Consider the following 18,501-nt stretch of genomic DNA (forward strand, 5'->3'; position numbering starts at 1 on the left):
AGGGCTCTGTGCTTCCACTGCAGGGGGTACAGGTTCGATCCCTAGTCAGGGAACTAAGATCTCGCATGCCACACAGCGCAGCCAAAAAAAAAAAAAAAAAAAAAAGATTGGCTAATGTAATCCTCTGCTATTACTGCATTTTTTAAAGCTTTACATGGAATAAGATTTGTTATGCCCTTTATGAACCTGATAATTTTTCCCTTTTCTTGTTATCATGACAATTTTCAAACATACAGAAGAGTAGAGAGGCTATTTATAATGAACACCTTTATGCTCATCACCTAGATTTATCAATTGTTAACATTTTGCCATGTTTGTGTCATTTTTTTGTTTTAAAAAGTTTCACTCATAAGTAGTACTGTAATATGCATCAATGACTTTTTCTTTTAAACACAGCCACATTCCATTAACATTCTTAGCAAAATTAATATTGTCTAATGGCCCAGCCCATATTAAAATTTCAGTTGTCTCAAAAATATCTTTTTATGGTTGCTTTTTTCAAATCAGGATCCAGACAAGGTCCATGCCTTGCATTTGGTTATGTCTCTTAAGTCTCTGATTTTGTATTAGTTCCCTCACCACCTTTTAAATGCCATTGATAAAGAAACTGGGGCATCTGTCTTGTAGAATGTCCCACATTCTGATCTATTCTCTATAGCCTTTGTTAAATCTAGAGTTATGGTTAAATGCAGGTTCCATTTTTTTTTTTTTTTTTTTTGTGAGGTATGCGGGCCTCTCACTGTTGTGGCCTCTCCCGTTGCGGAGCACAGGCTCCGGACGTGCAGGCTCAGCGGCCATGGCTCACGGGCCCAGCCGCTTCACAGCATGTGGGATTTTCCTGGACCGGGGCACGAACCCGTGTCCCCTGCATCGGCAGGCGGACTTTCAACCACTGCGCCACCAGGGAAGCCCGCAAGGCAAGAATCCTTCACAGGTGGTGCTGTGTACTTTCTGTTGCATCACATCCGTAAGTGCATAATGGCAGGTTGTCCCACTTAAAAAGATTGATCAGTGGGTTCAGGTGGTGCCAGCCTAATCCGTCTATTGAAAAGTTCCCCATCAACGTTTCAACTTAATTTTAGCCTCTACTGATGAGGGCTGTCCTTCATACGGCATTAGGAGTAGCAATGATGGTTCTATCATTCATCATTTATTAGCTGGAATTCTCATTAGTATTTTGGTTACACTGAAATCCTGTTCCAATAAGAAAGGCCAGATAAATGCTTGATATTTTTATCGAGTTTCAGGATAGTGAGGTGGTGCCCTGGCAATCTTCAATCATGACTAATGAGTTTCATTTTTAAGGAATCATGAAGTCAAGAATTTTCATATATTTGATGTGTTTAATCAATAGCAGTTATTCATTTTGATGTTCAAAATTTACCATCTTTGGTCCCTCAGGTTAGCACCTGTGTCCAATGATCCTGTTAATCTTTTGTACCTTCCTTCCTCTGGGTGCTACCTACTTTTTTCTTTTCCTTCTTCTATGTCTCTTTTTTTTTAAAAAAGAAACATCTTTATTGGTGTATAATTGCTTTACAATGGTGTTAGTTTCTGCTTTATAACAAAGTGAATCAGCTGTACATATACATATATCCCCATATCTCCTCCCTCTTGCATCTCCCTCCCACCCTCCCTATCCCACCCCTCTAGGTGGTCACAAAGCACCGAGCTGATCTCCCTGTGCTACGCGGCTGCTTCCCACTAGCTATCTGTTTTACACTTGGTAGTATATATTAGTCTGTGCCACTCTCTACCTACTTTTTAAATTAACCTACCAACTACCAGTTCTAAGTAATCAGAGGACTCTACATAAAACTGAGTTCCCTAAAACTGAGTTCCTCTGTCGAGTTTATGATTAACCTCTCTATCCCAAACCTTACTTCCTTTCTTGTTCCACACCTCAGGATTGAGGAGTATCAAAGAAAAAGGGGGATTGTAACCAAGCAGGACCCTATGGGGCGTTCCTGGGAGACACTCCCCCCCCACCCCCATGTCCTCCACGTGCCTCTTGATTGTAGAAAAGCTTTAGTCTCCCAGGCCTCCCCTGATTCTCAGAAGGCTGGCTCAAGAGTGAATGGTTAGGAAATAGGAAGATGTAGAAACAAAGAATAGCTGTTGAGCTGGGAAACTGGCAACAATTCAGACTGTAAACCAGCCACATAGAATCATCAAACTCCCGTTTCCCTGAAAGAGATAAATGAAGGTCTGACACACAGTCCTAAGTTATTTTAACAGGAAGCAGACCCCCACCAGATGAAAACTGCTGACCACAAGCACGTAGACAACATACTGGTCGAAACCAGAAGATTGGTGATGCTGGAAACTTCACCTTGATGCCAACCGATCCAAGAACTGTGCACGAGCTGATCACATGCACTGCCCCCTCCCTCACACTGCCTTTAAAACCTCTGTCTCCTAACTAGCAGTTTAGAGATGGTCTTAGGACATCAGTCCACCGTCTAACCATGTTGCTGGACTCCTGAATAAAGCAACTTTTCCTTTTCCACTAACACTTGTCTCTGGAGTACTGGCCTCATCTGGTTACATACAGCATAAACTTGTATGTACACAGAATACTTCTGGAAGGAAAAGCAAGAAACTGATAAGGATCATAACCCCTGGGAAATGAGAAGGAAAAGGACTTTTCATTTTATACTTTTCAAAAAGAGTTTAGATTCCATGTGCTTTATTGAACATACATAATGGTACGTGGCGTTGTGCTAGAGGGCACAAAAATGTATATATCATGCAAGTTGGAAACCAAGTTAGCCCACTAAAAATAATTCAGGGTGTAAGAAAATGTATATACAACATATGTACTACTACAATAAATGTATGTTATGTATACCAGCATTCTCTACTATTATGATAAAATGATTTCAAAATGCAAAAAAAAAAAAGTTTAGAAAACAACTCAAATATATGAGGGGAGTATTATCAGTTTTCACCATGGGCTGGTAATAGTAATTTTTGTAGAAAGAACTTCAAATTACAGTAATTTGTTCAGTGCTTTATAGTTTTCAAGATTATGTCAAAATTGATTCATCTGTGATCCTTAACAATAATTCTTTGGATTACACAGTTAAACAATCAGGTCCGGAATTGAATGTGTATATTTCTAGTCCTTAACAGGAGTATAACAGTCCGCGGGAGCTTGCACGTCCCACAGACACCTCAACCACAAGAGCAATATTAATTCGGCTACTGTTTCCCGATCTATCTCCCATCTCACCTGATGGTACCCAAACCAGAGTTCAGGGAGTTATTCTGAATCCCTCTGCAAAGCACACTCAAAAATTATTCGTTGTTTATCTGAAATTCATATTTAACTGGCATCCTATATTTTATCTGGCAAACTCACACACTTTGGGAAACACAGCTCAGCTGGTGCCTCTCCAATTCTAGGAGCAATTCCTAAAATCTCAGATCGCCTCAGTGCCCTGCTGTAGTTGTTACCTAGGCAACAGATAAAAAGCTTTGGCTACGTGTCTAAATCCCCAAAGCCAGGAAATCACCGGGCTCCGTAAACTTCGGTGAGGAAGCAGCGTTGGTAGTAGACCAGGCGAAGGCCAGGGTTAACGGCTGCGACATCAAACGAACCGGTACGTAAAGGCTCCGCGCTTGACGGCCCCTTTTGCAGCGGTTGCTGTGAGTGCCGTAAAGCGGCGTTGCCGCTGGTGTTGGCGGAGGTAAGGTGTGAGAGGCGCGGCTTGGCCTCCGGGGACGGGTGGGCGCCTCAGGCGGGTGTCGCCGGTGGCTCGGGTACCGTCACTGGGCATTCCTCCAGCCTAATGGGCACTTGCCTCGCCCAGGCAGGCCATAGGTCGAGCGCGCTCCGGGCGGGGGATACTCAGTGAGGCAGTCCACGAGCACCTCGGGGTGGATGTGCGCTTCGGCGTCCCTCCCACGCTCTTGGGCTTGTCAGCAAGTAAAATCCTCATCCCGGGACAGGTCCGGTGTTGGAGGCCGATTGAGACCCTTGTAGGACCCGGCTGGGGTAGTGACGTTTGAATAGGGTCCTGAGAGCTGTCTCGGGATTTGCAAGAGGATCTCGGGGGCAGGGGTCGGCGGGAGGGAGGAGAGCATTGCAGGCTGTGGGGCCCGTGTGTGCAAAGGTGCAGAAGCATGAAAGGGACTACCAGGTTTGGGCAGCACTGCGTGTTAGGGTAATGGCTGGAGGAATGGGTGCGGAGACGGGAGGGCCAGAAATGTGGCGGGAGCTACCGTTGGGTCTCAACTGGGACGAACCTTGATGCCCCATGAGGGAGTGTGGAGTGCTTCCTTGGGTAGTGGGGGAGCTACAGCAGTTTTCTAGAGTGAGGGTAATTTAATTAACCATCCCTTTCTTTTATGCTTTCACCCTGGGTTCAGCTTTCAGTTCAGTTGGAGGAGTATTTACTGAAGTGTCCCTTTTGTGTGCCTAATAATGGGGTGGACACAGCTAGCCATGCTAAATAAAGTTTCATATGAGAGAGAGAGAGAGAGAGAGAGAGAGATGACCGAAGCTTTGGATAGGAATCTGGGGAACTGAGTTAAGATTTCATCACCATCACCAATTTCTCAAGTAACGAGAGAAGCCGCTTCTCTCTGGGCCTCAGTTTTCTCAGATGTAAACGGAGGACCTAGATAACAACAGGTTCTTTCTACTTTTGAAGATAGCAGGTTTCCAAAGAATAAACATCAGGCTATGAACACATATGAAAGTGAGTGATGGAGCAGTGCATTAGGAATTGGGAAAAGTAAAAAAGGCTGGGATTGAGCTGTACTTTGAGGATGGATAGGGTTTGAGTCATCAGGAGCTATCTCTGCTGAACACCATAGATAAAGATACAGAAGACAGGAATAGGCATTTTAGAGTATATTTGCGGAGGTAGGCTTTGAGAGGATGGAGGATTTGGGAAGTATGGCACTAGAGGTTGAAGGAACCCCAAGTGGAAAGAAAATGCAGTACATTCTGAAAAGGAAGAAAAAAGGAATGAGAGAAATGTCAACAATGTTGATTTCTTGGATCTAGGCGATTGTTATTTTGAACCTGTGTTTCTCAAAAGTGAATTTAACTGCTGTTGATAAAAATGAGAATTCTATCAGAATTTTAGCATGTGATAATGTATTGGGAGTAAGGTGATGCAGATTGTAGCTTTGCGTTGCCAATAACTAGCCTCTTGGGCTGTCATTTATTTCTTTCAGATCCTATTCTCCTCTGTAAAATGATGTTCTTGGATTAGGTGGTCTCTCTTCTCTAAAACCTGTAAAACAGGAGTCTGTGAGGATGGAGAACTATTCTCTTTGAAGGGGGCAGGGAGATAGTAGATGGAGAATAAAACTGTTAACTTTGAGGTGTATGAAATAGAGTTGGTTATATAGACAGATGGGGTTATAGACTGAAACTTAAGTAGTGAGTTTTCTCTCAGAGGTGGTATTTAAAATCTTGAAAATGAGTTTGCTTTTAGGGAGAGATTGTAAAGAGTATAGGGTGTGCGCATGGATAGGAGACTAGAGAAATGATTGAAGGAGACATGTAGATCTCAGGGCTATGAGCTAGGACTCCTTTTCAAAAAGGATTACATTTTGGGGGCCAACATTTTTATTAAAATAATTTAACAGTATTTACAGTAAATATTAATATTAAGCAATCATTTTTGGGAACTCTAGCAGAAAATAATTCAAACAGATACAGTCTCCACTGTTGTTCTGATTGTCTATTCAGAAGTAATATCATTTACATGCTTATTTATTCAACAAATACTTGTGTGTTTCAGGCACTGCTGTGTGCTAGGGATGTACAATGAAGAAGGCAGATGTTGTTCCTATTGTCCCTGCATGTAAAGGCTGTAGTGTCCAAATCAGTGCTTTTCAAATTTTAATGCAAATATGAATCACCTGAGGATCTTAAAATGTAGATTAAATGTAGATTCTGAATCAGTAGGTCTGCAGTATGGCCTGAAAATTCTGCATTTTGACATGCTTCAACATGATGCTGAGGTTGCTCATCTGAGGACCATACTTTTAAGTAGCAAAGATCTAGATCCTGTCTAGCAGGTATTAAGCCACTACTACTACTTACCAGCTGTTTTTATTAATAATTTTATTGTCTTTATGAAAATAATACATGCTCATTATAAAAATTTTGGGACAATATAAAAAAAGCATAAAGAACAATGTAAAAATCATGCCAATCCCCACACCTAGAGGTGACCATTATTTTTTTATTTTTTGCGGTACGTGGGCCTCTCACTGTTGTGGCCTCTCCCATTGCGGAGCACAGGCTCCGGACGCGCAGGCTCAGAGGCCATGGCTCACGGGCCCAGCCGCTCCGCGGCATGTGGGATCTTCCCGGACCGGGGCACGAACCCGTGTCCCCTGCGTCGGCAGGCGGGCTCTCAACCACTGCGCCACCAGGGAAGCCCCGAGATGACCATTATTGATATATTGGTGAACATCCATCCAGATTTTATGTATGTACATATATTCACACTTTATATTTTGTACTAAGTACTTGATGCTTGCTGAGCCCTATGTTTGATTCTGTGTGTTTGATTCGCTTTATAATTTTACTAAGATCAACACCCAGATATCCTCAACCAAGCAGTTAAGTACTTGCATTCTTGAGGGGAAGAGTTTACTCAGTTAAAAATAGCTTGGTTTAACACTATTCTGTTACTCCAAAAATTGGAAGATAGTAAGATAATTAAAGCTTATAATGTGTGTGGGCTGTAGTATTTGTTAATTGAGCCACAGAATGAGAGAATTTTTTTAAAGTTTTTTTGAAACTTAGTACTTTTTTTCTCTCATTACAAAATCAATCGATATTCACATAGGATAAATAAAAAGGAAAAAGAAAAGCACCTACAGTCCTTCCAACCCAAAGACAGCCACTGTTTTTACACTGGTGTGTATGCTACTAAGGTAGCTCTTAAATGACCTATGAAATAATGTATTAAATAATGTTTAGGTCAAAAGAAATCCTTGGTTCCTCAACTTTCTGCTGCCTTTGAAATAAATATAATCTATTGTTTCTACTGTAGAGTCTTGTGACAGGGAACAGCTAGCAGGTTGACTGGGGTCTACAGGATGTACATAGGGCTCAGTGATATTTGTGAACTTAATGGAAAAATGAATGAATGAGGGAACAAACCAAACTGACCTGTGTGACATAAACTCTGGCTGTCACTCTTCACCTGCAGTTGCTCGCATTCACCACTTACCTCAAATACTTTTGTATACTCTTCTGGGCACACAGAGCTCTTGGGGCAACAGAGGTCCATCATAAATCTTTTAAAATCTATGTCTGTGCTTGAATTCTACTGTGGAAGACTACAGAATATGGAATACTCTGGGGAATATGGAAACATATGATAGCCTCCTGTCTCAAGGAACTATAACTACTTAAGACTGACTGCAAAAATAGTACAAATACACAATGCTGTGTGGATATAAAAGAGGAAGACTTTAGTTGTCTGAGAGCAGAGGGAATTACTAGTAGGCTTTTAAGGTGACAGTTATTAATTATTGCTGGCATTTATTGTATAGTTATCATGTTCTAGGTACTGTTCGGTGCTTTACATGTATTAGTCTGTCAGAACAGCCCTGTGAGTCAAGTACAATTTATAGATCCACTTTAAAGATGGGGCATAGAAAGATTAAGTAACCTGCCTAAGGACGTACATATAGGCTGCAAGTGGCAGAGCAGGATTTGAACATAGCAGTCTGTCTTCGGAGCCTATGCTCTGAACTACTCAAAAGACAGTGAGGGGGCAGGATGTGGGGGAGAAAGCACTGTAGAGAGAAGGAATAGCGTAGACAAATGCACCGAGGTGAGCAAGCACTGTATTGATGGGTTCATTTAGGGGATTAGTACTAAATAAGCCATAGAAGTTCTGAAAGCAGGGGAAAGTGACACAAAGTGGTACTATAGAAATGACTGGACTTTGGTCCCTAAGATGGGTATTTTGAGGAAAGCCTGGTGTTAGAGTACAGATCTTCCTTAATTTGATAAACCCATCGTAAGTTGAAAATGCTATTAATACACCTAACCTACCAAACATCATTAGAGTTTAGCCTAGCTTACCTTAAACATCTTCAGGACACTTACATTAGCCTACAGGTAGGCAAAATCATCTAACACAAAGCCTACTTTATAATAAAGTATTGACTATCTCATATAATTTATTGAATACTGCAAATTAAAAGCGGAATGGTTATAAGGGCCAGTTGTTTCCTCTTGTGATCACGTGGTTGGCTGGGAGCTGTGCCTCGCTGCCACTGCCCAGCATCATGAGGGATTACGTGGCATTTATTGCTAGCCCAGGAAAAGATCAAAATTCAAGTGTGGTTTCTACTGAATGCTTGTCACTTTCGCACCATTGTAAAGTCAAAAACCATAAGTCAAACCATTGTAAGTTAGGGACTATCTGTACTCATGTAGGAGGCTTTCTATTTAGGCAGAGTTAATAAGCCTTTAAATTAGGCTAACTATACTGGAAATGGGAAAGAAATAACAGCTTGTAGAGGCACTACGAAGAATGTAAGTTTGGTGACTCAGATGTGGAATTAGAACCACAAAAACTATTTTGTTTTGAACATAAATATTTAGGGATACCATTAACAGAATAGAGGGGCAAGTCATGAAAGAAATCTGTTTTGAAGGTGGACAGTGATTTGTTTTAGGTGCTGGTGGAATGTTCAAGAGGACATCACCAACAGTCTGGTGAAATATTTATAAGTAGTAAGTAGCCAGTAGATATGGGAGGTATATCTAATAAAGTGATTAGGAGCAAGAGAATGTAAAGAGAACATCCATCCAGATTTCATATCAAACACAGAATAGTAGGTATATTAGGCAATGCCACTTCCTTCACCCTTTTACTTTGCCCCTGTAATATCAGTCCCTTCCTATCTTCACTTCTTTTCTTATCTAGGTCTTTCATTTCAGACACTCTCTAAAAACTCAGTACTCCATAGCCATTTCAAAAGTAGTCACTATATATTTATGATTTTTCTGGAGTATCAAATGGAGAGATTAATTTTTTAATCTTCAAGTGTCAGCGTATTGAGAGAGGTTACATTGCAAAGGGTTAAGAAGTGAATGAGTGGTAAGCAGATAAAGAGACTTTTTAAACCCTTACAGTCTAACCTTTGCTTCCAGGCTACTGACGCTCTTTTGCAAATTTAGCAATGAAAGGAAAGGAAAAGGAGCAGCAGTATTTAAGGAAGATGGATAGCATTTGTTGCTACTGGGCTTTTTTTTTGGCTTAGAGCAGCTGAAAATGTTGATTTTTTTTTTTCATCTTAACTCTGAATACCTCTTCAGAAGCATTTTCTCTTTATGCTTTCCAGTCTGCTGCCTTATCTCAAAACATGCCTTTGCCTATTTAGACTACCCTGTTTCTTCTTTGTAGTTTAGCCTCCTGTTTTATTTTGCAGTGCAGGGCATATTTGAATCTCAGTTCTGTCTGATTCATACCACCTATACCTTCCTCTCACTCCCCAGTGTTCCTGAATAAATTGGATCTAGCAGCATTGAGGGGACCAGGCTAGCACACATCATCTTATGAGCCTAAGTTCAGTGTCAGGGCTGATTATTTCTTGTCCAAGGGCCTCTGATATAGAGAGGTGATCCAGAAGGCAGTAGTGGGGAGAATTGGGATAAGAAAGTAAGGCCGTTTGACATTCTTTCAAACTGATCCCTACCAAGATGATTCTCAAAAAAGTAGTTGGAGAGGGGATGTCAGGTTAAGCCAGGTGCCAAAGTTTTTTGTGCCTTTACCATCAAAGAACAAATGATAATGTGAAAGGGAAATGGGAAGCTGAAAGAATATGAAATACTGCTCTTGGCTGTAGCAAGAACCTGAGAGCTATCTTGAACTTCCCATCCTGTATATTTTTCCTTCAAATTTGTATATGGCTTTTATCTACCGCTGGTTTTTTCCAACCTTTCTCATGCCTTGACACAAAGCAAAATTGATAATAGAGGGTGAAAGAAAGGGTAAAAGAATGTGTTTGTTCTTGGCTGGAGGTGACAGTCTTGGACTCTAGCTACCCCAGGCTCAAAAGACTGAGAGGATTGATAGCTCCGACACCCACAACCCGTTAAAGGTTCAGCTGGGAAGCAGATCTGCCCATTCCTGTCTTCATTGCCAGATCCTAGTTCATGCACTAGTTAGAGCCTGTTTCCAAGTCATCTAAGACTAATTCTATGCTGTAATATACCATACTTATATTAACCTTCTCATATTTGCATTAGAACTTGGAAGATACTTGGGTACTTAAACCTGGTAACTCCCCTTAGAGTCCCCATTACATCTCCCTGCCCCCTCATTTAAATTTACATCTCTGCGGTACTCTTTCTTCTTTGCCATTATTACTGTTTTCTTTAGGAAGCTTTACCTAAGTATATGTAAGAAAATACATTACTTGTCTTCTGTAGCATTTTTATTATGATAGCTAAAATGTCACATATAAAGAGAAATGTATACACAAATAATGTTTTTATTTTGGTTCTATGCTATATTTCTCCATATGTTATTTTTAAATGTTTATTGTTCAGGAGTTGGAACCAAGTATAGGCTTTAAGCTCTAAAAAAATCACTTTTTCGTATTTCATATTCTGTTTTATTATGAAAGTTTCTGTAGGACAGAGAACTTTTTAAAATAAAAACTTTTTAAAAGTAGTTTTGTGTTCTCTTGAGCATTGTGCAGTGTCTTTGAGTATACTTAACATACTTATTTCTTGATAATAATTCAACCACTTTTAGGCTGGTAGGGGAGATGATTCATGCATTCTAATAGCTATAATTCAAAATAGAAAGTAGTAAAAGCCTTAGGGTTAGTTTCCTCTCCTTGTGCTCCATAGTAACCTGTATTTACTCCATGACCATTACACTTGAAGTTGTCTCTATATTTATCTCTGATAGAGTCTATCACAATTTAGAACAGTGGTTCTTAATAGATGTGAGGGTGGTAAGGATGGTGCTTGTGCATTTTGGAAAAAACTTCCCATGCTGTTCTTTAGCACATCATACCCTCTACCACCATTACCATCACCATTCTTCTTTTGAAAACTCTTACATACTCATCTCTAACGTCTTAGAAGATAGGGAACTGTATCATTTTCTCTCCAGCTTAGCATTTTATTGGCATCTCTGCCTGTTAAGGTAGACAGTAAATATTTATTCCCTTCAAGAAGGTAAGACTAGGAATTTAGAGCTAGGAGAGTTCACTTCTGACTTTGAAGAGCATGAAAGATTTCATAAAAGAAGGGTCACTTGAGAGGAGTGATGAAAAGAGGTGTAGAACTGGTTCTGTGGAAATGGATGAGAACATTTCAGACAAGAGGGAATGAGTATAAAGCAAAGAGGCAAGAAAGGTCGTGTGTATTCCAGGAATACCTGGGCAAAAACCAAAGAGTGTGTGAAGTGGGAGAAAGCCTACTGACTGCGTGTGTTCAGTCAGATTGTGAATACCCTTGAATGCCATTACAGTTGACCCTTGAACAGTGCAGGTGCCAACCCTCTGTCGACTGAAATAAAAACACACAACATGAGAGCTGTGAGTTTCAGTTTTATTTGGGGACTTACTGAGGACTATAGTCTGGGAGACAGTCTCTCAGATAGCTCTGAGTAAGAAGAGGTAGTGGGGGAGGTCAGTAGATACATGATTTTGGCAAAGGGGTACGTGCACTCAAGCACACATGTCTGTAGAAAGTTGCTGCTAGTCACGAGGAACACATATCTCAGTTAATGATTTTAGTGCTTTTCTAAGTATGGGAAGACGGAAGGGTCCAGGTTCATAAACTGTTTCTCCTGAAATATTTCTAAGTATCTAAGGGCCTGTTTTGCCTGTTTCCCCAGAGCACAGAGTGCCTCATCCTGATCTTCACCCTGAATTCCTTTCAGATGTGTTGTAGGTCAGCAACTGCAGTGGCTAATGACTTGATTCTTGTAGAACTGGATGGTGGGCACCATTCTTTATTTTACACCTCCCTGCAGTCAAAAATCTGCAGGTAGCAGAGTCAGCCCTCCGTATCTGCAGTTCCACACCAAAAGATTCAGTCAACAACAGATTGTGTAATACTATTTATTATTGCAAAAAATCTGCATATAAGTGGACCTGCGTAGTTCAGACCCATGTTGTTCAAGGGTCAAATGTATGTGGAATTTGAGCTTTATTTGTAGGTGGTAGAGAACCACTGAAATATTTTGATTATGGTGTAATTTGATTCATTTATCAGCAACTTGGTATATCTGTCAATGTATAGGTAAGATTATGGGTAGGCAGAAAGTGGAAGCTGGGACATCAGTTACAATTAAGACATTTGTACAATTAGAGTTCAAATTAGAATGACAGTGAAGAAAGAAGAGGGAGTTGGTGCCAGAGGGATTTTAGAGGTAAACTCAACAAGCCTTGGCCTCTCTTTTTTAAAGTATCACATTATTCATTTTAAAGTGGTAACTCCATTCCTAATGAAGAGATGGTGCTAGCAAATAGGAATGTTTTGACAGGCTAATATTCTTCCTTTGCAATAACTGCCTTGGCATTTATAGAAAATAAGTAATGAAGTAAAGTTAATTGGATATCATCTTGATAATAAAAATATAGTTGTGATTGATATATTCTGGAGGTTTATTTCATTTAAGAATTAACTGTAGGTTAGAGTTATATCCAAAGAAAGAACAAGATATTAATTTGGACTTTATGTTTCTGTAGTGGTTTATATAGGCCTTTCTTTCCACCTGTTAATTCTGGCACAGAAAAGCCTGGGTTCTATAGCACACTCCAAATGCTACTTTACATTTCACTAGGAATCAGTGTACAATATGTTGATGCACTATTTACTACAACTACAAGAAACTGAGCTGAAATACTGAAAATGAAGGATATTCTTTTTGTTATCTTGTGAGCTGTCCTTATCAGAGTACATATTTGACTGTTTTATTTTAGCAAGGTTTAGCTGACAGCAAAACTAATACCATCATCAATATTGTTTTATGTTGCTAGTTTTTACAGTTTTAGGAGATAGAACATGATCATGATTTATTCAGTTATCTTTGCTTTATGCATTATCTGTAAATCAAGTAGATTACTCACATCACTGGTGATATTTCTCTTAAGTAGTTTGTTGACTTTATATAATATCATGTAGTGTTTGCTTTATATAGGCTTCTGCACTGGAAGCTCGTTTGGATTGTTTTAAAACTCTAAGACTTCTGATTTAAAGACGACAGAGTAAAGACATTTTTGCCTTCTTCTATCTGAAATTACCCTGAAACAGCAAGGAGAATGAGAGACAGAGATGTACAGTTGACCCTTGAACAACATGAGTTTGAACTGCTATATGTAGATTTTTTTAAATAGTAAATACTGCAGTACTATATGACCCCTGGGTGGTTGAATCCACAGATGCAAAACCGCATATATGAAGGAACCGCAGATATAGAGGAACCACATATGTATATGGAGGGCCAACTATACGTTATATGCAGGTTTTTAACTGCAGAGGGTTGGTGCCCCAACCCCTGCATTGTTCAACTTTAATTACATCTTTGATGAGACTAGAGTCCTGTATCCCAAATTGAAATATTTGAGAAATATTTGTCAAATGTAAGCAGAAAGAGATTAAAAGAGCATTCTGGCAGAAAGAGATCTCAGGTAGAACTGACAGAGCAACGAGAAATAGATCTTCTGTTTACAGTGGTGTCAGGATGCATAGAAAAGCAGTGGGAGAAGCTTCCTTGGAATGTTTGGCAACATGAACTAGCAGAAAAGGAAGAGCAAATGAGAAAGCATACAGATACACAATCTTTGCAGGAAGCACTCTCTTGGTGAGGCAAGAAGTAATGGCTAAACAAGTTTCTCTTGCTTGTTCTCACATACATTCTCTCTGTCTCTCTCACGCACACACATGCACAGAACACCCTGTATCATAAAGAGCTTTCTTGTATACTAAAGAGACTACCGGGGCTTCCCTGGTGGCACAGTGGTTGAGAGTCTGCCTGCCGATGCAGGGGACACGGGTTCGTGCCCCGGTCCAGGAAGATCCCACATGCCGCGGAGCGACTGGGCCCGTGAGCCATGGCCACTGAGCCTGCGCGTCCGGAGCCTGTGCTCCGCAACGGGAGAGGCCACAACAGTGAGAGGCCCGCGTACCGCAAAAAAAAAAAGAGAGACTACCTTCTAGTCCACAACACAGCCTTGCTTCTTCCTTCCACAGTCCTCTTGCAAATAGTTGGCCTGAGTGGCGTTCATGTCATTCAAAGATTAATAATAATAAAAAGGAAATTAGCACAGCATCTACACAAAAATGTTACAAGAAGAAAAGCGAAAAGAAACGGAAAAACAAGTGACAAAGAACCCATGAGAAAACTGTATTGGCCTAACAAATTTAAGGAGACAATCACTTCTTTAAAGTAATAGAGAAAGTTAATTGGCTAGAAAGAAATAGTAAGACAACAGTAAATGGTGAGTAATAATTTGGCAGAACTCAAGAAAGAAAAAAAAAAAATCAGAAATAAAAGGCCAGGACTTCCCTTGTGGCACAGTGGGTTAAGAATCTGCCTGCCAATGCAGGGCACACAGGTTCAAGCCCTGGTCTGGGAAGATCCCACATGCTGTGGAGCAACTAAGCCCGTGCACCACAACTACTGAGCCTGCGCTCTAGAGCCCACAAGCCACAACTACTGAGACCCGTGTGCCACAACTACTGAAGCCCACATGCCTAGAGCCTGTGCTCTGCAACAAGAGAAGCCACGACAATGAGAAGCCCATGCACCACAATGAAGAGTAGCCCCTGCTCACTGCAACTAGAGAAAGCCCGCGCTCAGCAACAAAGACCCAACACAACCAAACATAAAAATAAATAAAGAGTCAATGAGAACATCGAGGAGTGGTCCCTTATAAAAAATAATAATAATAAAACGCCACATACAAAGCAAAAAGGAGAATTAACACTGTTGAAAGCTCAGTAAGGGGTATGACGACAGGCTTTTGAAAGTTGAGCAAAGTGAAATGGGAGTGAAAGGAGATGAAACAAATGCTTAATTGTAGTTCTGGAAATAGAGAACAACATTAGAACAGAAAAATATTCAAACATATAACTTAAGAAAACTTGCCGCAGAGGAAGAAATCTTGATTCTACAGATTGAAAGTGCACATAGTGAAGAAAAACTAATATATAGTCATTAACATCATTACATAACCTAGTTTTTAAAAAATTGGATTGCAAAGATAAGGAATGTGTTCTTTGCTCATCCCATTAAAAAGATCAGCTTATCTATAGGGGAGTGCCAGGGGAAGGATCAGATATTGTCAAGGGAGTATTTAGCATTGCAGGACAGTGGTACAAATTCTATAAGTCATCAGAGGAAAGAAAGTGTGACCTCAAAGCCAAACTATTAGTTGACACCCGTTTTTTGTTCTTTTTTTTCAAAAATTTATTTATTTATTTTTGGCTCCATTGGGTCTTCATTGCTGTGCACAGGCTTTCTCTAGTTGCGACCAGCGGGGGATACTCTTCCTTGTGGCGTACAGGCTTCTCATTGTAGTGGCTTCTCTTGTTGCAGAGCACAGGCTCTAGGCATACGGGCTCAGTAGTTGTGGCTCAGGGGCTCTAGAGCTCAGGCTCAGTAGTTGTGGCACATGGGCTTAGTTGTTCCATGGCATGTGGAATCTTCCTGGACCAGGGCTCGAACCCGTGTCCCCTGCACTGGCAGGTGGATTCTTAACTACTGCGCCACCAGGGAAGCCTGACATCCATTTTTGAACAATGTAGGAACTCAAGGTAAATAGTGCCCACAAGTCCTAAGGAGAAGATGAATACCAGCCATCCAGTAGCTGAACAGAGATGATACAGCAAAAGGATTGGCAGGGAATATAGTAGGAATAAGACTAAAAAAGCTGTGAGATTTGTATTGCAGAATGCGATAGAACGATAGCAAAGTAAACTAATAAAAGTCAGGATTGAAAGAGGAGAGATGCAGAAGGTAGATTTTCTCTTATTTTTTAGCTGGAGAACTAAAGACATACAAAGTTTAGACATCAAGTAATAGAGGTGTTAGTATATTTAAAGGAATAAATATAAACTTTTGAACTGAATTGAATATGTTTGACCAAAATCAAACAGTGGAGAGGAGGTAAGAAGAAGTAGAACTATATTAAATTTCTTGTTCTGAAATAGTCAGATGGGACCAAAGATGAAAGAACAAAAATTTTTATCGTGGCTTTTTTTACACTTGCAGAAAATGAAAATGTATATGGGATATTTATAAAAACTGACCACATCCTACATAACAAAATACAAAGAGCTATTATACAGATGATGTTCCTTGACCAAAAACTTAATTTTTTTCTATGGAAGTGGTTCTTAGTATGTTCAGCAGCATCAGCATTGCCTGGGAACTCATTAGAAATGCAAATTCAGAGGACTTACCCCAGTTCTATTGAATCAGAAACCCTGGGGGAGAAGCCCCCCAGTCTCTTTTGGTCAGTTTTTATAGATATCCCATTTATGTTTTTTGTTATTTGCAACTGTAAAGAATGCTATGATAAACTTTTTTGTTCTTTCAAGTGTGGTCTCATATCTGATTATTTCTTTAGGATAGGAAATTACCAAGTCAAAGAAAGTTCTGTTGAACTTTAGATAACTTTTTCTTGGTTATTAAAGGTGAAAATTAAATACAGGTTTTTGTCTCTTTAGAAATATCTTTTTGTTCACAGAAAACAAGATTATCTTCTTACCCAAAAAGATGAAACCAACTGGGTTACTTTCAAAAGACAACCAAGTGAGCACCGCAGACTAATGAGTAGGATCAATAAGAACGTGATTTTGGCGCTTTTAACTTTGACAAGTTCTGCATTTCTGCTGTTTCAGTTGTACTACTACAAGCACTATTTATCAGCAAAGGTAATTTTTTTCCTCCTTTCTCATTATTAGACTTCATTTTAGCTGTATATTTTCCTAACATACTTCCCTTTTGCAGTACATAAAATTAATCACAGTTTTTAAAATCCGTGCAGAAATAGTTCTTTGAGATTCTCATCCTCGTGAGTGTGGCAAGCACTTCAAAATTACAGTTACATATTATTAATAACATGCTAAAAGTCAGAGGTGCCAAGTTTCAGTGATGTTGAAATTTTCTGATAGAGTTATGTGAAAATTGTTATTTTTCCAAACAGATCATCACTCATTGGAAAGAATTCAATGATAAATAATTTTGATAAAATATTAGAATTAGTTTATTTTAGTACAGAGTATATTTTAATATAGTGTCTAACAGGGAAGTGTAGTGTTATAACTTACCTTTATTATAAATCTATAGGTATAAAGATGTAGAGACAATAATTTGGAATCTGGTAGCTTCTGAAGATCATACAGAAGTCCAGATAAGAAATTCCAAAGTTGAGAAGGTATTGCTGAATTGTGAAAAGTTGCCAAACACTCCCACTGGGATTAATTATAATAATAGCTACCATTTTTGAGAATTGTGCTAGATACTGTCTATGCTTAATTTAACCCTAAAACCATTTTGGGGGGGAAATATGTTTTTGTTTGTATTGTCATTTGATAGTTAGAACTATTCTTCAGAACCATTTACTTCCCTTTCCCTCCCAAAGGGGATGATACTTCCCTGCCCTAGTTAAGCTTGACCATGAGACTTACTTTCGCTTGTGGAATGTTATAGACATATTCAGAGATTTCAAATGGGCTCGTATGATGTGGCTTGCCCTTTGTGCTCCCCTGACCTGCCAGGAGAAGAGTGTGCCCTGGGTAGATGCTGACCTCCAGCCTGAGCCCTGAATTAGGTGTATGGAGCAGACCAAACATAGCTGCCCAGCTGACTCATACATCTATGAGGGAGAAAACAAATGCTTAAGCCTTTAAGACTGAGAGAGGTTTATTATGCAGCATTATTACATGAGGTTCCTAGACCTCATTTTACAAATATGAAAACCAAAACTCTGACAGAGATGTTAGATAACCTACCCCAATTACCCAGTTTCTAACATGCAAGCCTGACAGGTGTACCTAACTCCATTCTTTCCAGGCTATATTATTTTAAAAATAATTGACAAGTACTGAGGCTACCAGCTGTCTTGGCTGTTGACCCAGTGAATGTCTTTGTGTTTCATCTTCAACCCTTTGCTGATTATTTTCTTAGGATAAAGTCCTAGAGTGGAATTTCTGGGTCTAGGATGTACATTCTAGATTTTGTTACATATTGCAAAGTCACCTTTCCTAAGGATAAGTAGTGTGCCTGATTTCCTATACACTTTCCAAATATGGGAATAATAACAACAATAACAATAATTATGGCATCCGTGTCATGCTTTTGAGATGCTTTTGGCTAATAGTAGCTTAAACAAATAGAGGGTTATTTGTCTCATACCTTTCAGTCCAGAGCTTCCAAAATTCTCTTGACATTTCCCTGGTGCTACAGTCCAGGCTGGAGGAGGAAATAGTGCATTCTAGGAGGCTTCTTCTTTTGAGACATGGCCAGCAGATTC

At 39.8% G+C, this 18,501-nt stretch overlaps 1 protein-coding gene across 6 annotated transcripts in view; it reads left to right on the forward strand.

The window, feature by feature from the left end:
• Positions 1-3,648: 3,648 nt before the first annotated feature.
• The window catches only part of FKTN (fukutin), an 89,511-nt gene continuing 74,658 nt past the window's right edge, over positions 3,649-18,501 (forward strand). For 3 of the 6 annotated variants that reach the window (XM_004271507.3, XM_033431239.2, XM_049710976.1), the window contains exons 1-2: positions 3,700-6,042; positions 16,714-16,900. In XM_004271507.3, the coding sequence (XP_004271555.2) occupies positions 16,796-16,900 (105 nt within the window). In that variant the 5' untranslated portion in view covers positions 3,700-6,042; positions 16,714-16,795. The other 3 variants (XM_033431238.2, XM_049710975.1, XM_033431236.2) reach the window with 2 other exon arrangements.

This window comes from Orcinus orca, chromosome 6 (assembly GCF_937001465.1).
Source record: "Orcinus orca chromosome 6, mOrcOrc1.1, whole genome shotgun sequence".
In the NCBI taxonomy this organism is placed as follows: Eukaryota; Metazoa; Chordata; class Mammalia; order Artiodactyla; family Delphinidae; genus Orcinus; species Orcinus orca.